Below are 23,893 nucleotides of genomic sequence, written 5' to 3' on the forward strand. Positions count from 1 at the left end.
TTGTCCCCATTTTAGAGACGTGGAGACTGAGCTATGAGACATGGAAGGACCTTCCAGAGAAGAACTCGTCAGTCACACCGCCAAGTTTGGGTTAAGGCAAACCTCCTACCTCCCAAATATTTTTTTTCTTTCGTACAGCATGTTGCTTTGTGGAAGTCGGAATGAACCATGAGATCCCAACGCATCTCTCAGCTCAAAGGTTTCATGGGGGTATGGTGCACTGTCTCATGTGAGTTAAGAGAACACTGCTTCCTCATCCCTTTCTCCCAGCATCTGGCTGAAGGACTCTTGCTCCATTTAGAGAAGCAGGTTTCTTAGAGTTGTTCTCAGCCCCAAGTGTCTTGAGGAGGGACAGAGGGACAAGCGAAGGAGACGTGGCCAAGCTGGACTTTTCACACCCCAGAGTAGCTGCGCTTTGATCCGTCTACACTTTCGGCTTCCATAAAGAGCAGATTCCTTTTGAAAAGGGAATTCCGAAGTTTGGGAGAGGGGGAAGAGGTGGATTGGGGTCAGGGACTGGGTGTAATGACCTTCAGCTTGGTGTTGGGTCTAGGGCCCAGCCAGGAAATCAGGTGATCTCGCCCCCCTGCCACTGGCCACTCCCTAGAGGCAGGACCGTGCCTTATTTCCCTTGGTATCCTGAACCTTTAATACAGATTCTGCCGCGTGCCCCGTGTTCTATCAGTGTCTACCTAAGTGATCTGAATTAATTACTCAGAATTGATTCGGGCTTTGAGTAAGTCTCCAGCTTAGGCGCCCTCCCTTTTCACTCCTTCATGCTCAAACCTCTCATCTTTCGTGTCAGTGGCGACCATCCCCAGAAAAGGCTGGAGATAAGACAACAGGCTTTCCTCCGGGATCCAGGGGAAGCCTTCAGGAAGCATGGCCCATGGAAGGGGGTCCATGCTGCCTCCCCAGGGCTAGTCTATAAAAATAACTGCTGGCCCCACAGGTACTACTTCTGCTGTACCCTCAGGAAGACCTGGGAACATATCGCGCGTCTACTCACACTGGAACAATGAGGCACAAACAGGAGCCTGAGAGCATGGTTCGTGGGGCCCTGGGGGGTAACTTTCTCCACAGATGTCTTGAATGGCCTCATACAGACTTGTTTCTCTTGCAGAAGTGCCTTGTTTCACCCATTACCTGTTCATGCTCTGAATCTACATTCAAGTTCTGCAATGTGCCAGGCATTGTGCAAGATGCTAGGGGATATTGTGGAAAACAAACATGCAAAAAATCCCTGCTTTTATGGAGTTTATATTCTCTAGAATATAAAACTGCAGTTCCCAGCCATGACAGCATATTCGAAACTCCTGGGAAGCTTTAATGACTATGGACATGGACCCCACTCCCAAGAAGTCAGATTTAATTGGCTTGGGATCCCAATGTCAGTGTTGGTAGCTAAAAGATTTGGGTCTAGATGAGAGGAACTCTAAAGGTCTATGGAGAAGTTTCTAGTCTTTCCAATTATGCAATGAGTCAATCTCCCTCCTTATTACTTATTAAAGTTATTTATTAATATTGATGTATTCAAGTTGGACCTTTCCTCTCGCTCCAGGCTGTGGGAGGAAAAGGGGAGACACACAACTTGCTTTTTGTTTCCCCAGAATTTCAGTATGGCTGTATGTCTCATGGCTGTATGTCTCTTAGCTTCCTGCATCAGAAGAAGTCTTTTCTTCTGGAAGCCAAGACTCTACCAGCTCAGGTCCTAAAGCCTGGATGCTGGAGATGGGTAGCCTGTGTCTTGCCTCTGCCTTCTGTCACCCTGGGCCACTCATCACTGCCCCCAGTTGTTTCTCTTCTCCTTAAGTTCTGGTTCTTATTGCTTTGTTGCTTGATCCAGAGCTCTTTTTATCTCCACCTCGTACGCAGTTGCCTTCAGTGTTCCTTATGGCTCTAGAAGCTAACAGTGATACCCGAGCTGGAGTCAAGGGCCTCTCCCCCTAGGTCCCTCCCTCTCTAACCTTATGTAGTGTCTCTCTCACTCTCCAGTCCTCCTCACCATTCCCGCCCCCTGAGCTGTCACTTCTTCTGTCCTGGCGCCACACTCTGTTTAAGCTTCATCTCCACACCTCTGCCACTGGGGCACGCAACCACAGGAGAGAGGAGGCCGCTTGTCATCAAGCAGGTGGGACCACAAATTGGACATTGTGATCCTCCCCCATCTCCAGCCGGTCTGGAAAGCTCCCCCTCCACAAACACTACAGAGAGAGAGCAAAACAGGTTTGCTTGTCTGTTTGTTTTTTAATACCCAGAGGAGCTGATCTGCAGCCCCAGAGGGTCTGGCCAAGTAGGGGCTGAGCTTAATCAGAGGGCTCGGGCTTACATAATGCCCTGCAAATAATAATAATAATAACATAATAGTACTAATGCTTGCGCTACATTTAGAGCTTGAAATGATCAGTGACATTTCCCCTGATGAGGTTAAACAGCCTGGCTCTCAGGGCCGCACATTTGCATAATAAAGATCAGAAGTCACTGCTGACTACATCTCTCCCTGCACAGGCTGCCTCGTGTCCTTGATTCACGGACACCCCATCCTAATGTACTCCCATATGTGGTCCTGTGCAGTGATTCTAATCTTTGGCTTGCATGTGAAATGTCAGCCTTTTTTTTTTTCCTTTTCTTTCTTCCTTTTTTTTTTTTTTGTCTGAGAGAACAACAAATTATGTTTCTAAATGAGAAGGTACAGCCTGTAATGGATAATATAATCTGAAAATGCAGAGGCAACATCTGTGACCCGTGGTGCTAACCTAGCAAGCTGTTGTAGTCTCTTTTTCCAGCCTATCAGTTGATAGGAAAACATCACTTTAGATATAATAATTAATCATTGGTCGAAATAGATATTCCCATTGGTTCCTTGCCTCTCAGACAACCTTGCCTAGCCTGACTATAAATCAGGAAAATGCACTCTTTAATATCCAGTGGAATGTATTTCCAGGCAACCTCTTTCCTCCATAAAGTAACAAAACACTTGGCAGAGACAGCCCACCGTCAGCTATGGATAAATATCCTCCTGATGTGCCATTTGAAAGAAAGACAAACAGAGACCAGTTCAAGATGGTGGCTACAAACCAGAGAAGCATCTAGTAGTGGCTCTTAGCTGGGTAGTGGAACAATGACAGCCAGCACCTTCACCATGTGGGCCCATGGGTTCCATTTCCTTTTGTTGGTCTTCTCCCCCTAGCCCAGTGCTGGGGCCTTGTCCCAGCCCAACAGGTCAGACCTTGGCCCACCATGAGTGGCCATTCCCCACATCCCACTGTCCTCCTGGTTCTAATGGTAAAGGCAGACTAATCATTCCAGGCATGTTTCTGCTTGATTCCAGGCTTTCTCTGGATCCACTGAAATATTTACAGCACCCAACATGCTCCAAGAAAGCAAATGGTCTGCCAAGTGTGTTGGAGAGGAAAGTGGATTAGAAATCAGGGTGGAAGGAAGGAGTCTGAGGACGGCCCTAGACTAATTTGTTGTTTCACTGTGGGTTCCCGGCAGTCTTGTTCTTCTCCTCACCCCTAAGAAGGAGGTGTTTTCAACGAGTTTTAGCCATGCTTGTTGGTTAAATTTCCGGGGGCAGTTCGTCAAGGTGAAGGGAAGGGAGTAAGGGGGAGGGAAGGAAAGAGGAAAGATACAAGCCTAGGGAGAGTATCCAGCTCTTATTGTTCCAGCTAATTAAGCAAAGGTAAAAGTTCAAGACCACTGCGCCAGATGACCTTTAAAACCATTTCTAATTTTTGAACCCTATGTTTCTCTATCTCATCACTGCCCGCTCCGTCTCTGAATGTGGAAATGATGCAGGAAAGGCTGCTTCATCCTGGGCCCCGCAGTTGCAACTCTTAGCTACTACACCGGCGGTCCCCAGTGGGGACGATTTAGGCCTCCAGGGGACATTGGACGATGTCTGGGGACACTTCCGGTTGTCAAAGCTGGGGAGGAGGGAGCTACTGTCAGCTAGTGGCTAGAGGCCCGAGATGCTGCTAACCATCATACCATGCACAGGGCAAAGGATTATCCGCCCCAAATGTGGAGCATGTGCAGGCTGAGAATCCTGCATGCCAGACCATCTAAACTGAGCCAAGGGCGCGCATAGGTGAGCCTCTTGGAAAATCTCCGCTCAGCTCTCCTCCGGCCCCACCTCGGATTGGGAGGTCAAGTCTGTTCTCAGCCCCTCCCTGCCGAGAACCTCCAGAGCCTGGGATCTGAGATACAGGACATTTCCCCCGCTGGAGACCGTGGGCCACAGAGCTCTAGCTCGCCTCTAGACAGCGACCTGCCTCTCCCGATGCCCGAGCACCCAAGGGCCCCACATTCAACTTCAGTCCAGACCCAGGCCTGCGGAGAGGAACACGGACCTTGAACTTTTCATTCACTCATTTAGCAAACATTTATTGATTCCTTACTGTGTCTGAAGAACAACTCTAGGTGCTGGGAGAATAGCAATGAGAAAAACAAAGTCTCTGCCCTTAGGAAGCATCCGAGTCGGCCGGAGGCCGAAAGTAAGGACAATAAATACTCTCAAGCAGGAGGGGCAAGGAGAGTGAGAAGAGATGTAATGGCCGGGAGAGCCTCTCTGATAAGGCAACGCTGGAAGAAAGCTCTGAAGGTTGTGGGTGGCTGAGGGGACCGGGTTCCAGACGGCAGGAAAAGCCAGAGCAATGGAACCCAGCAGAGCGTCCAAGGAGCGCGCAGGCCCTCGCAGTGGGGGTGGGGCGCCAGGAAGAAGGTGGGCGGGGCGGGGGCGGGGCGCCAGGAAGAAGGTGGGCGGGGAGGGGGCGGGGCTCACTGTCTGTCAATCACGTGTTGACACTTCGCTCTGAGAGCCATGGTAAGCCACTCGACGGCTTTTAGAGACCCTTGACCTAAACAGATTTATGTTTCCAAAGCCATAGGCCACCAAGAAAACATCTCACAGGCCACCAAGAAAACAACAACCAGGCAACTCCAGCCCAGTTGTCAACGGAGCAGGGTCTCAAAATATTCACATTTCCTTTTTGCATGGGTTAGGAATGAAACATCAGACTTCCTTTTGCCATAAAGTCCCTCCTGATATTCTAAACCAGAGGTGACTGTCCCTGGTTTTGCAACCCCCTAAGGCCTTCCACCTGCAGGGGGAGCAAAGTTCTTCTGAAGATGCTCTCAAGTTTAATAAAATAAGAATGTAAATTCATTTCACTTTAAATAAAAGAAATTCCTTGCCACACACCGTTTTGAGAAGAAGGGGTTGGTTGGGGTGAGATGAAATCAAATCACAGAGCCTGTATTCCAGAAAAGCTGGGATCACTGATAAATCCCCAAAGTCCAAGAAAGGGAGAGGGTATGTTTGTAATTTATTCATAAATTGCCAGCCATCTCCAGACAACTTTTCAAATAAAACGTGACACTTACTGGTTTGTTGACCCATTTATTTTTTGTCATTGTTGTTAATTAGAGGGGTTTTTTTTGTTTGTTTTTTTGTTTTTTAAGGAAACAAACATTGTCACAGCAAATTAAAATCCAGACAGCCTCAACAGTGGGATAACTCAGTCAGGCTATAGTCGAGCATTAAGCTGCAAGTTAGCAAAAGTGTTGTATCCAAGGAGAGAAATCAATGAGAAAAATCAGAGATAGCCTCCCAACGTATAAAGGTTGAGGCTCACTCCTACTGTCAATCTGCGGTTATTAACACAATTAATTTGTTTGAAATACAAAGAGTTCTGAAAATATAGTTTTCAGCAATTGTTTTTCTGTTCTTTTCCCTTAAATGTGTATTTAGCCTAAACCCCCTTCTCGAAGAAATGGCTTACCGAGCAGTTCTGTAGCTGTTCCTACAAAACAAAAAAGCTATGTTAAGATGTTGCATTTGAGTTCTTTGCCATTTTTTTTTTTAAACTTGTAATGGCTTTGTGCTTTAGTAAATGCCTTGAGGTTAACACTTCCTACTGGCTCCCCTCTGGGGCTTCTCTGAAGCCAGGCTTAAAGGACCTTCAAGTTCACAGTAACAGAGGGGTTTTATGTCTCCTGAAGGCAGGTCTATGGACTCCACTGCCCCTGCTGAAGAAGAGTTTCCTCAGAATGTCTCCGCAAAAATGTCTGACCCCCAGCAGGAGTTGTAGCCAGTGGCAACCATGACAACTCATGCCGGGACCACCTCCATTCACTGGGCAGGAGAAGGGGGGCACAGGAGAGAAGCTGTCATGGAAAGGGAATAACATTTTGGGTGATCACAGAGTTTCTCTAAAGGGACTAGATTTAAAGATACTGTTGCAGCTGCAAGGGCACATTAAGTAGTTAGTCATAACGGGCTAAAGGTTGAACGTGTGTTTACTCTTCCCGACAACTGAAAGCGGTAAAGAATTCTGTTTTTCTCTGATGAGGAAGCAGAGACTCAGAGGTCTGGCTGACTCTTCTGCCACACTTCACAATTTTGCCCCGGGGAGTCGACAAAGAGGAAGTGCCTGACCCCGAGATTTCCCTCACCCCCTTCGATGCTTTGCGGGGAAGGTGACCTAGGGCTCCTCTTGGGGCTGAACAGCCCCTCCTTTTAGACTCAGAGAAGCCCCACGACAGGCCAGCAGTCTAACCAGAGAGGTGGAGAATTAAAGATAGCTTCAAATCCTTTGCCACTTCTCCCATCCAAAAGCCAAATCCACTGCCCTTCCTTTGAAGAAGGAGGGCTAGCTCTTGACTTCCTGTAACCACTGGGAAGTGGCAGAAGCGAAACTATGTTACTTCCAAGGTTAGGCCTGAAAAGCTCCCCCTACCCTCAACTTCTGTTTTTTTTTCTGCTTGGAACACCCCTCTGGGTATGGTGCTATAAGAAGCCATGAAGAGAAGGAAGAAATTGCTGCCCACACCCATGGGGCCCTTGCTGAGCCCCAGTCAGCAGCCCGCACCAACTGCCAGTCACGTGAGCAAGCTGGCTTGAGTGTTCCAGCCCACTGAACAGAACATAGAGCAGAAGAACTGCCCAGCCAAGCCCAGGCAACTCCAAAACTGTGAAAGACGATGAATGGTGGTACTAGTGGCTGTTTTAAACCACTGAGTTGGGGGTAGTTTATTTCACAGGCAATTGTGAAGTAATTTTTTATTGTTGGCCAGAGGAGGACTCTCTACAGGTAGCTGCATCTCAGGGAAAATATCACTGAGGAAGGGAGGAATATGTAGAAGAGATAGCTCTGGCCGCCGGTGGAGTATAGTACATTCACTTATTTCCACATGTGAGAACACACAATTACCTAGGTCTCCATGTTCCTAATGAGGCACTTGACAGAAGCCAGGGGACAGATCCAGGAGGAAACAATCTTGGAATTAGTGCCCAATGAGCTAAAAGAGGCTGAAAAAACAGCGGGATTTATCTCTTTCCCCATACACCCAGTTTTAAAAAAAAAAAAAAGTTTTTGTGGTTAAATTGAGATGTCATGAATGCCCCTCTCTCTGAACAAGTTACAGAACTTATTCTGCATTAAGTTATTGTGAGAGTTAAATGTGAAAATGTATACAAAGTTCTTAGCACAGTACCTGTGTAAGTTAGGTACTTGATAAATAAACACCCTTTCCATATTTATAGTGGCTTTTCATTTCCACATTAAAATGTTTTGTGACTCTGTAACAGGTTTACCTCTGAAAAGACAGCCAATTTCTATGTGTCATATTAGATGAACATATTCAAAAGGTATATTCACACCTGTTGTCTTGGCCTCACATAACATCTATGAACACTTGGCTAAGTCAAAGCGATATTCATAAATCATGAGAGTAGAAAGATCTGGTCTTTGTCCACATGTGGTCTTCCTTTTCTCCCTGAAAAGATGAGTAGAGGCTCTTCTTCAGACTGTGTGGTATCATCATTTTTCCCAGCCTGACCTTTGGCAAAAGGCAGTATGTGTGCTGACTGTTAGGATACGCAAGCCTCCCATCAAGTGTAAATGGATGGGAGGTCCCAGATCCATTTGCACCTGATGAAGAAGCTTGCTTACCCCGCTCTGGTGTTTATGCAGCACATATGCATTCCCCCACAGATGTGTTCCATCAAGCTCTTGAAGACTCTCTTGCTTCAGATTAATTTCCAAGGCGGATTTGCCAGGCTTCTGAGTTTCTAAGAAGACTGAATACCCTTGGATTCACCCAGTCAGTGTTGAAGGCGAGTTTTAAAAATGAAACTTCTTCTGGGGGTGGTTTGGAGAGGTAAACTGAGGGTTCCAGCTCTTTTTCTTGTAAGAGACACAACCTCAATGTTACTTTTGTTCAAAGAGTTAGAAGGGATGAGGCTGACATACTGAGGAGGGACAGAATTTCTATTTCTGCAGGTTCCTTAAGGCAACAGAGGAAGCGTGGCGGCCACAGGAGTCTAGTTAATGAGCAGGTTATACAATATTCATTGTGTTGAGTTTAACTCTTCAAACAGAACGTCTAATTGTGAATAGAAAAAAAGCAGCTAAATTACAGATGTTAAGACAACAAAGCTCGGGAAGAACTCCCTCTGTTGATAAAACTGTCCTTTCCCAGCTTCCTCCACTAACTGCTCACTGAGTGGGGGGCACAGCAGATCCCTGTCCTCATCAGCTATTCTCATTAGCTCTGTTCTGGCTGAGACACTGCAGGGTCTGAGGAGGGCCACTCAGAGGCCTAGGATGACGGTCTGCTCAGAGCACTGTTTTCTCGCTACCCACAGAGGACGTGGTCCAGTTGTAGTCTGCTTCAACCAAAACAAAACTGTTCTTCCTCATCTTCCTGACATGCACTGTCTCACCACCATCGCTCCTGGCAACACCATCCCCTGCAGGCTCACTGAAGGACACGTCTGTCCGTTTGTGGCAATACTGGTCGTGTAGGCAGCGGAGGCCAGCAGCCAGGGCCATGCCCAAGGTGGCGGAAAGGCAAAGCAGGATTCCCAGCTGGGGAGTCCTGAGCTGGATCTCTGAAAGGGCACTGGCTCCTTCTTGCCCAACCTCAGGCCTTGGGTTGGTCTTCCTGGGGTATTCCATTCTGTCCCCACCATGTTCCTCCCCCACTCTGGGCTCTTTGCGCTTTGGCTGAGTTAAGAAGCTGGGAGAAGGCCTCCATGTTTCTGACTGGGCTCCAGCAGCAAGTGACCTGGAAGTGGCAGAGGGGGGGAAGACAGGGGTTGGGGTGGCTGCTCCAGCCCCATTGCCAGTAAGCGCTTCAGACAACCAGAGGTGCTGAGGATAGGTAAAATGGGCAGTAGACAGAGGGGGCCTCATCATGGTCCTATTAGAGGATTCCATCTTGTCCTAGAAAAGGAAAGGGAAAAAAGAGAAGTCAAAAGACCTGGTCTTCTTCCAAGCTGCCACCCAACTTCACACTTAATCTGTGTTTCTTTCGACATCTAACCTGAACTCGTAAAAGATCCCAGGCAGCAGCTGAAAACCCAGGTTGGTGCCTGCTCCTGAAAAAACTCCTAAAATGCTCAAGTAGATAGATATGCCCTTGTGATTGATGGGGATAAGGTGGCTAATGGAAACCCCACAAAGAGAGCATAGAGGCCAGTCACAAGAATAAACCTAGGGTCCGATAAGAGGCTTCCAGACCAAGATGCATGATTATCATCTCCAAGAGTAGAAAGCTTTGAGTGTCTTTTTATGCTGGGACCTACACAAGATGGCATTTAATCTGTTGTAGGTTCCAATAAATATGAGTAAGAATATTATACCATGTTTTATTTTGTGTTCCTTTTAAGACTTCAAAGGAATAGTAAATCAGTGGGCATGTATATTTTATATTGCCCATTGATCTAACCTCTGGAACCATACATGGTGTTTCAAGTCCAACATTATAAAGCAAGGGGTGGAGAGGTGGGGAGACAGGAATTATTAACTGAGGCTAAGTGGGAAAACAAATCACTAAAACTATCAATTTCTACAATTGTCGATAACTTTGGAGACACTGTGTATAACAGAAAGGCTGGTATTGATTGGTAAAATGATGCTGAATATATATCATACCCTTGCCTCCTTCTCTCAAATTTTGGTTACTAGTCTAATAGCTCTGCTTTCCCAGCCTGGAACTTCCCACACTGGGATCAAAATATCAACCCTATCACCCACAGACAAACATGGTTGTTACCTGTTCATCTCTATCTGAGGGTATGCAAGTTTCCAATGAATCAAAGCTTGGATCATCCTGAGTCCTAAAGCAAAGGATAGAAGGGTGAAGAGAAGACTATGTATACAGATCAAAAAGCAACATTCCCTACCATTGCTGTATATACTGACAAGATCAGATTTCATTGGAAAGACTCCTGAGTTTGGAGTTAGGAGCTGAAGGGGAAAGAGGGAGGGGGTGGGAAGAGACAAGTGAGTACAGCAACAAAGCCTCACTAAATGCTTTTATTTATTTTATATAAAATATGTATTTATATATTATAAATTTATACATCTCTTCTATAAAACACATTTATATCTGATTTTATATATAATAGCATATCAGATATCTCACCCTATCCAAGAAAGTACAGTTCCCCCCAGGCGATTTTCATACCCAGCCCTTTTGGCCAGTAGTCCTTCTGCGATCAGGGTTTCCTGTGCACTTAAGAATAAATACGGTGAGATCTTTTCCTGTCAGATGCCAAGAAGTTCAGACTCCCTCAGAACCCCAGGGTTTGGTCTTATCCCACCCCCACACTGAATGATCCACCCCTGACCCATTACCTGAGGTGGGTGCTAGAACTGGAAGCAATACCCTCTGAGAAGAATCTCCTGAGAGCTATGAGTCTCTCCAGCCCATGGATATCCAGGGATGCCTCAAGGATTCTGTTGATGTCCCCTCTGGGTTGCTGGCCATTGCTGACAGCAGTAGCTGTGTGTGAAGATGACTGGAACAGAGTCTCCCCACCCCCAGGAAACTCTGTCGCCCAAAAACTTGCAGGGAAGGGATCTAAGCTGTTATCCTCTGCAGCTCCAGTTGGAGCAACAGCAAAGATGTTTGCATGTTGCTGAGGAAGAGCGCTGGGGGGTCTGAGAGCTAAACAGAGATCCAAAGACACCATGAGAGAGTAGAGCATTTTCCTTGTATTGATTAACACAAACAACTATGACACTGGGATAAATACTAGAGACTTTAATGTACCTTTAAAACAAACCATTAAGTTTGGGCTACTCAAAAGTATCAACAAAAGGATGATCTGCGGGGCACCTGGGTGGCTCAGTGGGTTAAGCCTCTGCCTTCGGCTCAAGTCATGATCTCAGGGTCCTGGGATTGAGTCCCATATCGGGCTCTCTGCTCAGCAGGGAGCCTGCTTCCTTCTCTCTCTCTGCCTGCCTCTCTGCCTGCTTGTGATCTCTCTCTGTCAAATAAATAAATAAAGATCTTAAAAAAAAAAAAAAAGATGATCTGTCCAGTAATATAAGCTCCTGACCAAGTGGGAAAGGACTCGTTTTGTAGTATCTCTTTAAAGAGTAAGTCTTTGTCTCTCTGGATTTGTGCATTTTTAATAGTCACCACTTAGGGAGTATAGAAACAACTGTGACCACTCTGTTTTTTCTCACCTCTGCCAAAAACTGCTTCTAGCTAGGAAAAAAACAAAAAACAAAAAACAAAATCAGAATCCCACAAATCAAAGATTTTTGAAAGCCCTAGATCTTTCCTGCCATATTATTAATAGTAAAAGTCTCCCTGGTGATGATGACTTGACCCTCTGCCATGGGCAGAGTCAAGGTCACTGCTCTCCACTGCCCTCCACCATCTCATTTCCCATCCGTGACTGGCCAACATGACAGCCCAGAGCTTTAGAAATAGAAATTAGAAACAGCATAGCAAGCAAGCAAGGACCAGGGAGTCGGGTGACTGGGTTCAATTCTCCATTCCACTAACTCCTTCTTTGGGGAAAGTCCTCCCATAACATCAGTTTCTCCTTTTTCAAAATGGGACCAATAATGGTTCCTATAGCCTAGAGCTTCTGAAGGGTGAAAGAAAATCATTGATGTAGAAGCATGGAGCACACAGCACAGGTGAACATGCAATAAAGGTTTACTGTAATAACGCTTAGGATGACTATGATGGTATTCACAGAAAAACACATTAGCAAAGGTTTCTCTGGCCAGGGCTCTAACTGGGTTGAAATTCATTTTTCTCCCTTTAGTCCCACTCTTCTCCAAAGCCTTCAACACTCCAAAACACTGAGATTAAAGTGAAAAACAAAGAAGCCTAATGGGCACACAGAATGTGGCAAAAACTCAACAGTCTTACACTTCTGCCTGAACTCAGAATTCATTCAGACATTCTCTGCAGACTCATCATGTGATGGGCATCACTGTAATCGGTGGGGGGGGGGGTTGCTGAGGGGGTGGGTACAGAAGAGCTGCATAGTGGCCGTTGTTGTTCCTGAACTTGAAATCCAGGAGGAGAGACTCTCAGATGCCCAGTCTTAGAAATGATGGTGTGATGAGAGCTTTAAATCTAGAACTGAGAAAGCAATTACATTTGTCTCCCAAGAAGTACAGGAGAAAGTTTCAGAAAGGAGATATTTGAACCTCCCCTTGAAAGATAAATAGATAAGCAGGAAGAAGAGCCCAGTTTGAGGAAGTGTAAGAAGGCAAAACATGGAGATCATGCCCAATGGGGTTGGGTAGACCCCAAAGTGTCCTGAGAGTTTATTGGGAAATAAGTTTGAAAAGTACAAATGTACTATCTTCCTAATGTGAAAATTCATGATTCATCATTTATTTGCCCACTGCAGTCATTTTTGAAATTTTTAAAAAGATTTTTATTTATTTGACAGAGAGAGAGAGAGAGAGCACAAGCAGAGGGATCAGCAGGCAGAGGGAGAGGGAGAAGCAGGGTCTCCACTGAGCAGAGGGCCTGATGTAGGACTCGATCCCAGGACACTGGGGTCATGACTTGAGCTGAAGACAGCACCTTAATTGACTGAACCACACAGGTGTCCCAAGAAATCTATTTCACTTTGCTAGATGACCTCCCCTTCCCCCACCACGATGCACATATACACACACACTCCTTTTACCTTTGAGAACCCCTGGGCTTTGTGTAGAGGAATGGGCAGGAAAACAGCCTGGGCCAGGAGGACAGGAATGTGTGCAACTACATACTGAGGAGTTTACCCTGCAGCTGCTCAGATGGGAGTCTCTTACTCCATGGGGGACAAGGTTCCCAACAGGGTCCCAAGACAGAGAGCAGAGACATGATATCCCTTCCTGACACCTCACCTTTAGTCACATTCTTATTAAAACAAACATGTTTGGGATTAAAATGCAACATTTGCATGACAGAAAAAGACACGTGAGACTTCAAACACACGATGGGTTTGCAGGATCTTCTCCAGGCCACACTGTCAGACCCTGAGATCTTGACTCTGCTTTTTGGAGAATCTTGGTGGGAAGGCTGGGTGAGTGGTGCTGGGCAGCAGAGAGAAGATAGTTTGGGGCATGTGCCTGGGTCTGCTAGCCTGAGCCAAGTCGGGCATGAACATGTTGGCCAAGAACAAAGGACAGAGTCAAGAAAAGTGGAATTGAAAGGATTAAAGATAGGAGCGTCTGTGCAAGTGGCCTCTATGAGTGCGTCCGTTCGGAGCACTTAGCTAGAAATCAGTAATGGAAATGAGTTCCCGATCCCCAGCAATTTTCAGGTGACCACTGTATTCTGTAGCTGTATTCTCACTGTGGTCTCTTGTTTTGTTTTGTTGCAGAAGTTCATGGGCCAAAGGAGTCTTGGTTTGATGTGGTGAACCAGGGAAAAATTCCATTGCTGCCCAAGCAGCCTCTCATTCCTGATTCCTTTCTCCAACCCAGGCTGCAAAGAGCCATCTACCTACCATGGAAAGTAACAATGAAAGCTTGAAGAGTTTTTATGTACAAAGAAGAAAAGATCATCTTTTTCTTACACTCCTTGTGGAGCTCCAGGGGTCTGAAGAACCCCAAGGAGATGCCGTGACCACTGGTAAGTGTGGGAGTGGAGGGAGGTGGGTGCTGTTGTTTGGCTTTGTGGCAGGATTCAACTGTCCAGCCCAAGGCCCCCCATAATCTGTGAGGCTGCAGTGGACAAACAGCAGCAGCAAGCATGCCCTCCTGTCCTTGGCCATGAGCTGTTGTGGCCACCCAAGGCAAGTGTTCAGTGCCTGAGTTGCAGGAACTGGAACTGGCTGTAGTACCTTCTAAGTGAAAATCACTTTTTTCCCAGTTTAAGTATTCGGAAGGCAGTTATAAAAATGTGATTAACCTGGGAGGCTCAGTCAGTTAAGCATCTGCCTTCCGCTCAGGTCATGATCCCAGGGTCCTGGGATGGAGTCCCACATCAGGCTCCCTGCTCAGCGGGGAGCTGCCTCCCCCTCTCTTTCCCATAAGCTGCCAGACAGGCTCTTGAGTCCTATGGCAAGCAGTACCTGGCGTGGAGCTCTGGGTTGCCTCCCGACTCCAGCCAGAGCTTGGCATGGGTGAGCCGAGCTGCTCGTGATGGTCAGTGTGGGCTCCAAGGTGTGTCTGTTGAGACACAGCAGACGATTCGATCCTCTCCCAGTAAACGAAATATGACTGGACAACTGATAGACTGTGGAAAAAGAAAGCAAAATGATGCGAGGGTTTGGTTTCCCTTAAATAACACCTGAAGAAAAACAAAAGTCTACGTGAACAGAAAAACTGAAGAGATGATTGTATTGCCCTTTGTGTGACTCCACTCTCTTCAGAAACAAAAACTCAATAGCGGCAAAGAATTAAAACAGGGAAAGATATGTCTAAATTCCCCTCCTGAATAAATACAGTCATAAGAAAACCTCATTTAGACTAAAAGGTGTCTTCTTGAACTGTTTAGTCTCAAAAGGTTCCATCTTTAACTTTATTATTAGCCATTACTGGTATACTGTTAATTGAATTACTCTGTTAATTGAAAATTTCATAATTCTGTTGTACAATGGTACAGCTCTATTATAATTGTCGATTCCATTGAAAATCAGAGATAAATTGTTGGTACTCTAACTAATATCTTGAATACTTAATGGCTTTCTTTAGTAAAAATCCCTTTCACAAACATCATCTCATTTATCCTCCCCCAAATTTCACTGAAGTAGGGATTATTGGCTGGAATCATTTTTCCCTGTTTAAATAATCAGAAGGCAGTTATAAGAATCTGATTAACTTAGGGGTTCCTGGGCGGCTCAGTCAGTTAAGTCATCGGCCATCTGATAGACCACAAGCCAAGGCGCAGAGAACACAGTGGCTTTCCCTGGGCCTGAGTAAGTGTCCACTTATCCGTCTGCCTCAGTCCCTGTCTTTCTCAGTTTTCCCTATTCTCCCACACGTTCTTCTTTTTACTCTGGTCCAAATTTCCTGGAGAGGTTGGCCAAGATGCATCTGTGCCCAGAGAGGAGGGGGAAATCACGTGCCCCCACGCTGTGGATAATGACAGAGGGGGGAGCTGGGGGCAACTTCCTTTTTGGTTACCCTCCGCACTGACTGTCTAGTTGCGAGAGTCTTCATGACCCTATCCTTGTCATGAGGTGGCTGGAGGTAGGGGCTGAAGCATGAAGGAAGGGAGAGCAGAAGCTCCTTCTCTTCAGAGGGTAAGGCTCCATTACCAAGAAGGAGAACTCCCCTCACTCTTACAGGAATGTGATGTCCCCCACAGGCTGGGCAGGGGCCTTCCACTCGAAGGACAGGTTTCTCTTCCGGGACTTGTCAGAGTGGGTGACGGTGTCAGCCTCTTGAGAACAAGCCATTGCTTTGGAATGAGGAGGCATGAAAACAAAAGTGCCAGCTATTTGATGGTCAGACACTCTTCGAGCCTGAAGTAGAAATCCCATGAAATCTCGACTGCTCCTCACAGTCACTGCAACAGAAAACATCTGAGGTGAGCCCTCTTGATGTGGTTCCATTTGCTGATTTTATACGGGTATTTTCAAAACTAAAAGCTTAAGACCAGCCCCCCAAAAGTAAACACTTCTTTAGGGGGAAAAATAGTTGAAGTGCTACTTCATACCCAAAGTAAATTCCATTTAGATCAAAGTTATGTCAAAATGAAATACAAAAAAAAAAAAGTTCCTAAAAACCTAGGAAAAAATGTGGTTTTTAAAAAATATTGTAGTTTGGAATGCCTTTCTAAGAAAAACACAATTGCCATAAAGAAAAAGATGATGTAAAAAAAAAATTGTGAATATCAAAGAAATCAAAAGACAAATTATAAACCAAGAAAAGTATTTGTAAAGATACAAAACAGGCAAATATACAAAGAGTAATGGTGAATCAATAAAAAGATGACCAAATCCCAAGTTATCAAAGGGCACGGATAGAAAATAAAATAAAATAAAATAAAGTCAATCATGATTTATTAAGGATGGCACTTGTGATCAGCACTGAGTGTTATATGTAAGTGATGAATCACTAAATTCTATACCTGAAACCAATTTTACCATATGGTAACTAACTAGAATTTAAATAAAGACTTGAAATTTAAAAATCATGATTTAAAGAACAATCATGAGACATTATTGAGATACCTATCTTTTCAACAAATTTTAAAATATAGAATTATAACCAGTATTGATAGCACTGTGGAAAAACCAGGACAGTCATTCACTAGCGCTAGAACAATAAACCATGCAACTTTTTGAGAAGGTAACATAATAATGTTTTCCATATTTAAAATGTAGTTACCTCTGATACATGCTACAACATGGAAGGAACTGCAAGACATTACGTGTAAGTTTCAGTAAGTGAAATCAGCTTAAGTGTAAGTGGATATAAGATGACATACTGCACAATTCTGTACCTACTTACATGAGGTACCTAGGGCAGGTAAATTATCACAAAGACAGAAAGATTATAAAGATTACCAGGATCTGAGGGGAGAGATGGATGGAGATTATTGTTTAATGGGTATAGAGCTTCTGCTTAAGATAATGAAAAAATTCTGAAAATGAATAATGGTGATGGGGTACAACATTGTGAATGTCCTTAATGTCACTGAACTGTATACTTCAATTAGAATGGCAAATGTTATGTTTTTATATATATATATATATATATATATATATATATATATATATATTTTTTTTTTTTTAACACATACCAAAAAAGCCCAGAAATACAGTTTCCCTTTGATCTAGCAATTTCACTTGCAGGGATTTCTTTCTTTTTTTCTTTTCTTTCTTTTTTTAAAGATTTTATTTATTTATTTGACGGAGAGAGTCAGCGAGAGGGGGAACACAAGCAGAAGTAGTGGGAGAGGGAGAAGCAGGCCTCCCTACTGATCAGAGAGACTAAGGTGGGTCTCGATCCCAGGACCCTGAGATCATGACCTGAGCCAAAGGCAGACGCTTAATGACTGAGCCACCCAAACGCCCCTGCAGAAATTTTTCTTACAGACATAAATAATACAGCAAACTCATTTGTAATGAAATGAGTAGCAAAAACCAGGGTCATAACTTCATAGGCTTGCTCAGTGCAGCTTAAAGTCTGTGATCATTTTATTTTCCATGCATTTGAACTCTTAGTAGTAAACATTTGTCCAGGTATTTAGTTATTATTTAAAACTGGACATTGTGCTAGGCATTGAGCATACATCCATGAACGGGATAACATGGTCCTTACCTTCAAGGAGCTCACAGATTAGTGGGATCCCAGGAAAAAAAAAAAAAAAAAGAAAGAAAGAAAAGAAAAGAAAAAACAGTGTAATCCCAGCACAATAAAGTAATAATTGACCCTCACTGGATCTAGGAAGTGCTCTCTTATATATGTGTCCTAGTTCCAACCACAGTCCAATTTGCTTCCCTCAGGTCTTTTATTAGAATTCGGGTGTCACACAGGGGCACTTGGGTGGATCAGTTGGTTAAGCAACTGCCTTTGGCTCAGGTCATGATCCTGGAGTCCCAGGATTGAGCCCCACATCAGGCTCCCTGCTCAGTGGGGAGTCTGCTTCTCCCTCTGACCTCTCCCTTCTCATGCTCTCTCTCTCATTCTCTCTGTCTCAGATAAGTTAAAAAAAAAAATTGGGTGTCATATTTTGGGTCATTTTTACAGCCTTTTCTCCCTAATACAGTGCTTTGATTTTTACCATTTTCATTCCCTTAGCCACAGAACACAGGAGTGCCAACATATTAATCCCTTCATGCTGGGGTGCCTGGCTGCATACTGTGGCAATTGGAGCCTCCAGGAAAGTTGCCTCCAGTTTTGAGCAGCCCCTCACATACGCCCCAGCATGCTCTACACATATTATCCTTTCCTCGCTGAATCGTGACATGACAAAGTTTGAGAATCTCTGTTGGAATAGCCTGAATTTCAGTTCGGAGAGTATATTGCTATGGGGGTCAATATATTGCTCACAAAATTTTTCCCCAAACTTACCAACAGAACAGAATGATTGGGCAAAACAGTACTTCCAGAGTAAATTTTATTTTGATTTATCACCTCTAATCGCCATCAAAAGAATCAGCACAGTCCAAAGGGGGTTGAGCCAACATCGCTGATGTGTTTGAATTTACTCACAGCTGTGTAGACTCAGCTACCACCTTTGACACCTGGAGTTCTCTCTGCTTTTGTAGGCATCCAAACTAAAATCGCAGGAGATACTTTTCACTCTACAAATAACTTTAGTTTTAAATAATGAGAAGCAAAAGCCTGTTTCTCTCTCTCTCTCTCTCTCTCTCTCTCTCTCACACACACACACACACACACATACTATATATGAAGTTTGTTTAGGGTGATTACATTTTTATCTTACAAGTAGGACAGATTACCTTTCTTATAATAATGCTATTTGTGCCTTCCTGTAAAAAGGAATATCAATATAGAGATTAGTTATGTGGTTCTCATGATACAAGTATTTCATAACTTATCTTTGACTAAATAACTGCTTCTTAGGATTAAGTCAAACATTGGTGGAGGAAACTCCTGCTTGGGACAAACACAGCTAGGGATCGGTCAGTAGGGTCCCGTGGGGTCTTGCAAAGCCTCTCCCATACGTACCTGGAACCGTGTCACCCGGTGAGTAGGAAGATCTACCGGTGTGAATGGTGACGTGGTGGGTCTGTGGGTCCTGAGGCTGGGCTTGAATGTGTTTGGGCTGCAGGTCCTCACAGGCCCCTGAGCCGGCACCATGGGAAAAGGCAGCTGAGCAGGAAGCCAGGCAGAGGGCTGCCCAAGCCCAGCCTCCAAGGACAGCCAAGACCCTCATCTTGACCTTTTCCTGTGTCATGAGAAACAACAGCTTCAATCCAGATGCTATTTCAGAAAATGATACGATGTCCTTTTGAATGTGACCGATCTGAATATACACTGCCTTTAAACCCAAGATACCGTTAGTGCCACCTCCCCAGATTGCAAGGGCTCAAGGTCAAGATCAAAAGGATGTGCCAGGCTGTAGGAAGTGTTTCAATTTCTAAACAATTTTTCTTTTAAATACCTCTCTTCTTATAGTTTTCTCATTAGACCAGACAGCTTCTTCTTAAAGAGGATTTAATTAAGTCAAAGAAATAAGACCAGAAAAAAATTTGTATCCTAATGTGAACTCTTTACAAGCTGTCTGATATCCAAGAGCAGTGTGAGCTATAATACATTATTGGTTAAGTTGAGACACCCAATATTTCAATATGGTCAGGGAGCAAGGCATATGGTGGCTTGGATTAGTTGTCTTATTGCTACAATTGCAAAGTAGAGGGTTGAATGGTACAGAATTTCTCCCAACTATGAATTAATTACTTAGAAGCAACTGTTAAATTTGCAACACTCTGGTATCTTCTTGTCCCTCCTTCTACTGACTTGTTTAGTTATTTCACTACTTTTTCACAGAGAAGATGAGCAGAGGGAGTTACACCTAAGCTCATCCACTGTGCACCTTATTTAATTTACTGGGGTGGAGGGTAGGTTGTTAGTTCAGGAATAGAATTAAATGATTGGATAAAATAATATTTAGGGAATAAGTTTCACTTTTGTTTTCTAGCTCTAATGCCATGGACAGAAAGAACTGAAGTTGACTGTGTAAGGAAGTTCTCAGATGAGAATAATGGGAGAGATAGCAAACATGACAGTGAAAGGTCTTTGAATAAACATTTAGGACTGTCGCATGTTTCAAAAGGAGTTGTTTGTTTTTATATTTTTAGATACACAGGAATTATTCAAGTTCAGCTAGTATGTTGATCTAAGGAACCATGTAAGGCAACAGCCCTCCTCTCTAATAAGCTAGTTATGAAAGATAAAAATAAAATACTTTCAATGTAGCAAAAGTAGCTATAAAAACAGTGGGCTAAGGAGATAATCCAAACAACCAAGTAACCCAATGTCATCTACCCCCATTCTGTCTTCACCCACCACCCTGCCTCTTACATGGACCAGACACAAAGAGACAGGATGGTGACCTATAATTCCAGTCTTTTGGACTTGTCTGAACAGGACTTTAGACAATAACTTTCTCTGCTAGGGCTGCTTGTCATGAGGAAAAAAAAGTAAAAAACCTTTCCACGACCAGGGACCATTCCTGCAGTTTCCTAGGCCCATTAAGAGATCATGAACAATGAGCTATAAAAACACATTCTCAGTTGAGGGGACCCAGGGCTTTTCCATTTTCATCCACAGTGACCACAAGCAAATGTCCTTGGAGCCTTTGTTAATAGCAGAAGGTAGTCCCAAATCAGATCAAACATAGACACCTACGGAGGAAAGGGGTAAGGCCGTGCCCCACAAAGCCCACCCTCTCCTCCTTAAATCTTGAGGTTTCTGCTTTCCCACCAGCACTAGTCTACCAGAACCAGGAAAACAAACACTTACCTAGAAACACACTTTCCTTCAGGTTTGATGGACTGGCTTCCCCCCTCAGAGTTGCAGAGATGCATCTTTTAAACAAGCCTTTTTGTCTCTCTTCTGTTCCTCCTCTAATGGGCAGTAGAGCAGCTGTTACCGCTAATCCTCGGCATCCACAGGAGCTGTCCCTCAAGGTCCGGAGCCAGCCTTAATCTCATTGGTTTTCCCTAGGACCGCATACACACACAGGGTTTCCACACCAACACTGCTCAAGCCTGTGTGAAGAACTAGAGAGAACTGGAACTGGTCTTGCCCATGACTGGCACTGGCATCCTTTGTGGGAGCCAGAGGCCTTCATCTCGGTCTCCTTCCCAAGGGGAGAATGACCGAGTCAAACAGATCTCAGTGCTCTCTGCTTCTTGAGTCAATGGGAGCTGAAGAAGTCATCCCTGATGAAGTGGGATTGATGCCATGGACAGAGAGCCATGTTTGGTATAAAAAAGTACCCCGAGCCTGCTCCTTCCCCTTTTGGTGGCACTGAAACTGGAATTCCTCAAACTGCAGGCATGTAAGAATCACCCAAGACCCTTGCTAATAGCTTAGAGCCTGTAGATTGATGGTTCCCAAAGCGGGGTTCCCAGAGCACACCATCAGCATCCTCTGGAAGCCGTTAGAACTGCAAATTCCTGGAGCGCACTCCAGATGAATCTGATACCATCCCAGATCCATAAATACTCACAGCAACATGGAGGAGAGTCAAAAGGCTACATGGTGTATGATTCTATTAATATAACATTCTGAAAAAGACAAAAGTATAGGAATAGAAACAGGTCAGTGGTTGCCAAGGGCTAGGGTTGAGGGGAGGAGGAACTTCAAAGGGCAGCACGAGGGAATTTGGGGGTGATGCGACTGCTCTGGATCTGTACATTCTTGTTAAAACTCAAACTGCAGGGAGGGAGGACGGGTGAGCCTGGTGCTGGGTATTAAGGAGGGCACGGATTTCGTGGAGCACTGGGTGTTATACGTAAACACTGAATCTTGGAACACTGCATCTAAAACTAATGATGTATTGTATGGTGACTAACATAACATAGTAAAAATTAAAACAAAAAAACTCAGACTGCACATCAAAATGGTCCATAAATAAAAACTGTATGTAAATAAATATGTAGAATAAACAAAACTGGAGGGGACAGCTATACACAAGTAGCCATCAGACAGATGATCAGCGGGTGTCAGAAAGGAGTTCTATGTGATTAATTCCACGACAGTCCAAAAACCTTCACAGAAGTTATGTTTGAACTGTACCTTAAACACTGAGCAGAATTCTTCATGGCCATAAAGACTGGAGAACTTTCTAGAATGAGAGGAAGGTATTGAATACTTTTTACTCCATGTCCTGATGACTGTCCCTATAGAGTGTCCCTGTTCAAAGTGTGGTTCATGGACCAGCAGCACCAACATCACTCAGGAGCTTGTTAGAGGTACGTGTAGACTCACAGCCCCTACCCCTCATCCCCCTGCAGATCCACGGAGTTCATTTCTGCTTCTTGGAAGTACTGCTCTGGAGAAGCTACCCATATCTCAGCCCTTTGAAAAGCACCCACATGCCATATGACAATCTCCCATCTCACCTGACTGATTAGTTAGAGATGGCCACTTTTCCCGAGACGAGGCAGTCCATTGATTGCGCAGCAACCAATCAGCTGCCTTGAGAATCTGGATTTTTCAAGGAACACAGACCACTTCAATGGAAAGGTTCAGAAAAGCTAGGTTTGGAATAGGCGACAGGGCAAAAGTGCAAACCGAATTTGATTCCTGAGAATTCTTGGTGGCATTCTCCTTTCTTCATTCGAGGAGCTTTCTGTGTGTTTGCGTGTTTGTTTTCATTTTCCCACCTATGAAACTTGACCGTGGAGTCCTGCACAGGATCTGATGTGTTTGAGATATGCTTGGAGAGAGGTGGCAATGGGGGGAGGAAAGTGACCACACTCTGAAGAGATTTGCATGTCATAGTGAGGGGGTGGAAGCATATCCAGTGAGAAAGGAGGGGGCTCCCAGGGCTGTTTAAACCCGCAGCTGGAATTCTATGAAGGCAGTTCTGGAAATAGCTCGAGTGCCAGGGACAGAGACAAGGGGCCATAGAGGAAGCTGCTGTATTTCAGGCCAGTGAGAAAGAATTGAGTGGGCAGTGATGGTTGGGGGACCAGAGGGATGGACTCAGGAGATCATCTGAAGGTAGTCTCAATAGGGTTTGGTGACTGACTGAATGTAGGGTACCCAAGAGAGAATTTTAGCATGGACAGTGTCGGGGGAATCGGAGGGGGGGTTGGGGTCTCCAGGGAGAGCAAAGGTCTGACTGTTAGGTCTAGTCTCCATCCCAGAAATCTTAGTGAGGTGAATGACTTAACAAGGAAAGTACTCATTTAGAGACAGCAGTCTTATGGCTGCAATGTTTGTTTTAGGAATTCGCTTGGCCTATCAGGAAAGTATACAGGAGGCAGTGTACCCTAAAACCACCAGAAGAGATTGAGCTTCCTTGGCCTGGGACTCCAGTATCCCCCACGCAGAAGAAATCAAACTGATTAAATCTGGCTCCTTTAAACCCGTCTCCTATCAGGAGCAGAAAATCTTGAGCTTCTGTTAGGTAATCAGGGAATCCGGGAGGCCTAGGAAATGTGGGTGAGGGCTTTCTGTTGCTATTATCCAAATTTTCCAGCCTGATGCGTCACTTAAAGGCTGTTTGCTCAGGGGCTTCCAAGCAAAGAACGGGTCAAGTCTTCAGCCACTGCGTGGCCTCTCTGAGGTTGTGCCATCCCCTCCCTGGGTACAGCCACTAGTGGGGCACAGATTCCTGTCGCTATGGGGGGCGTGGTTAACCTCTTGTCCACCCTGCCCCTCATCTATTCTCAGGGCCAAAGTTTCCCTGCTCTCCCTCCCCTTTCCCGTCACCTGGCATAATCTACCCACCACAGGTGAAGGGGACATGGACCAACACTTTTCCTTTGGCTCTGCAGCCCAAACTCCCCTGATCTGGGGGTTCTGAAAAGCCAACTACCAGGTTAGAGAGGGTAGAGGGCTAGACCAAACACAAATGGCTCCGTAATAATCCTGCCACTCACCCATGGGATACTTCTCCTTGGAGACCAGGAGGACAGCTTATCCTAGGAGACCAGGAGGACGGCTTATCCTAGACATGACTCCCATTCCCCACC

General features: G+C 45.0%; 1 protein-coding gene across 1 annotated transcript; it reads right to left on the reverse strand.

The window, feature by feature from the left end:
* Positions 1–5,421: 5,421 nt before the first annotated feature.
* Positions 5,422–19,295, reverse strand: REELD1 (reeler domain containing 1). Its single transcript, XM_045078343.1, has 6 exons — positions 18,909–19,295; positions 15,552–15,774; positions 14,336–14,499; positions 10,650–10,962; positions 10,066–10,129; positions 5,422–9,233 (listed from the first exon to the last, which is right to left on the reverse strand). The coding sequence occupies exons 1-6, from the start codon at positions 19,135–19,137 to the stop codon at positions 8,625–8,627; spliced, it is 1,602 nt and encodes a 533-aa protein (XP_044934278.1). The 5' UTR covers positions 19,138–19,295; the 3' UTR covers positions 5,422–8,624.
* Between the last annotated feature and the right edge of the window lie 4,598 nt (positions 19,296–23,893).

The sequence above is a fragment of the Mustela putorius genome, unplaced genomic scaffold (genome assembly GCF_011764305.1).
Source record: "Mustela putorius furo isolate JIRA1106 unplaced genomic scaffold, ASM1176430v1.1 tig00000242_pilon_pilon_pilon, whole genome shotgun sequence".
Taxonomy (NCBI): Eukaryota; Metazoa; Chordata; class Mammalia; order Carnivora; family Mustelidae; genus Mustela; species Mustela putorius.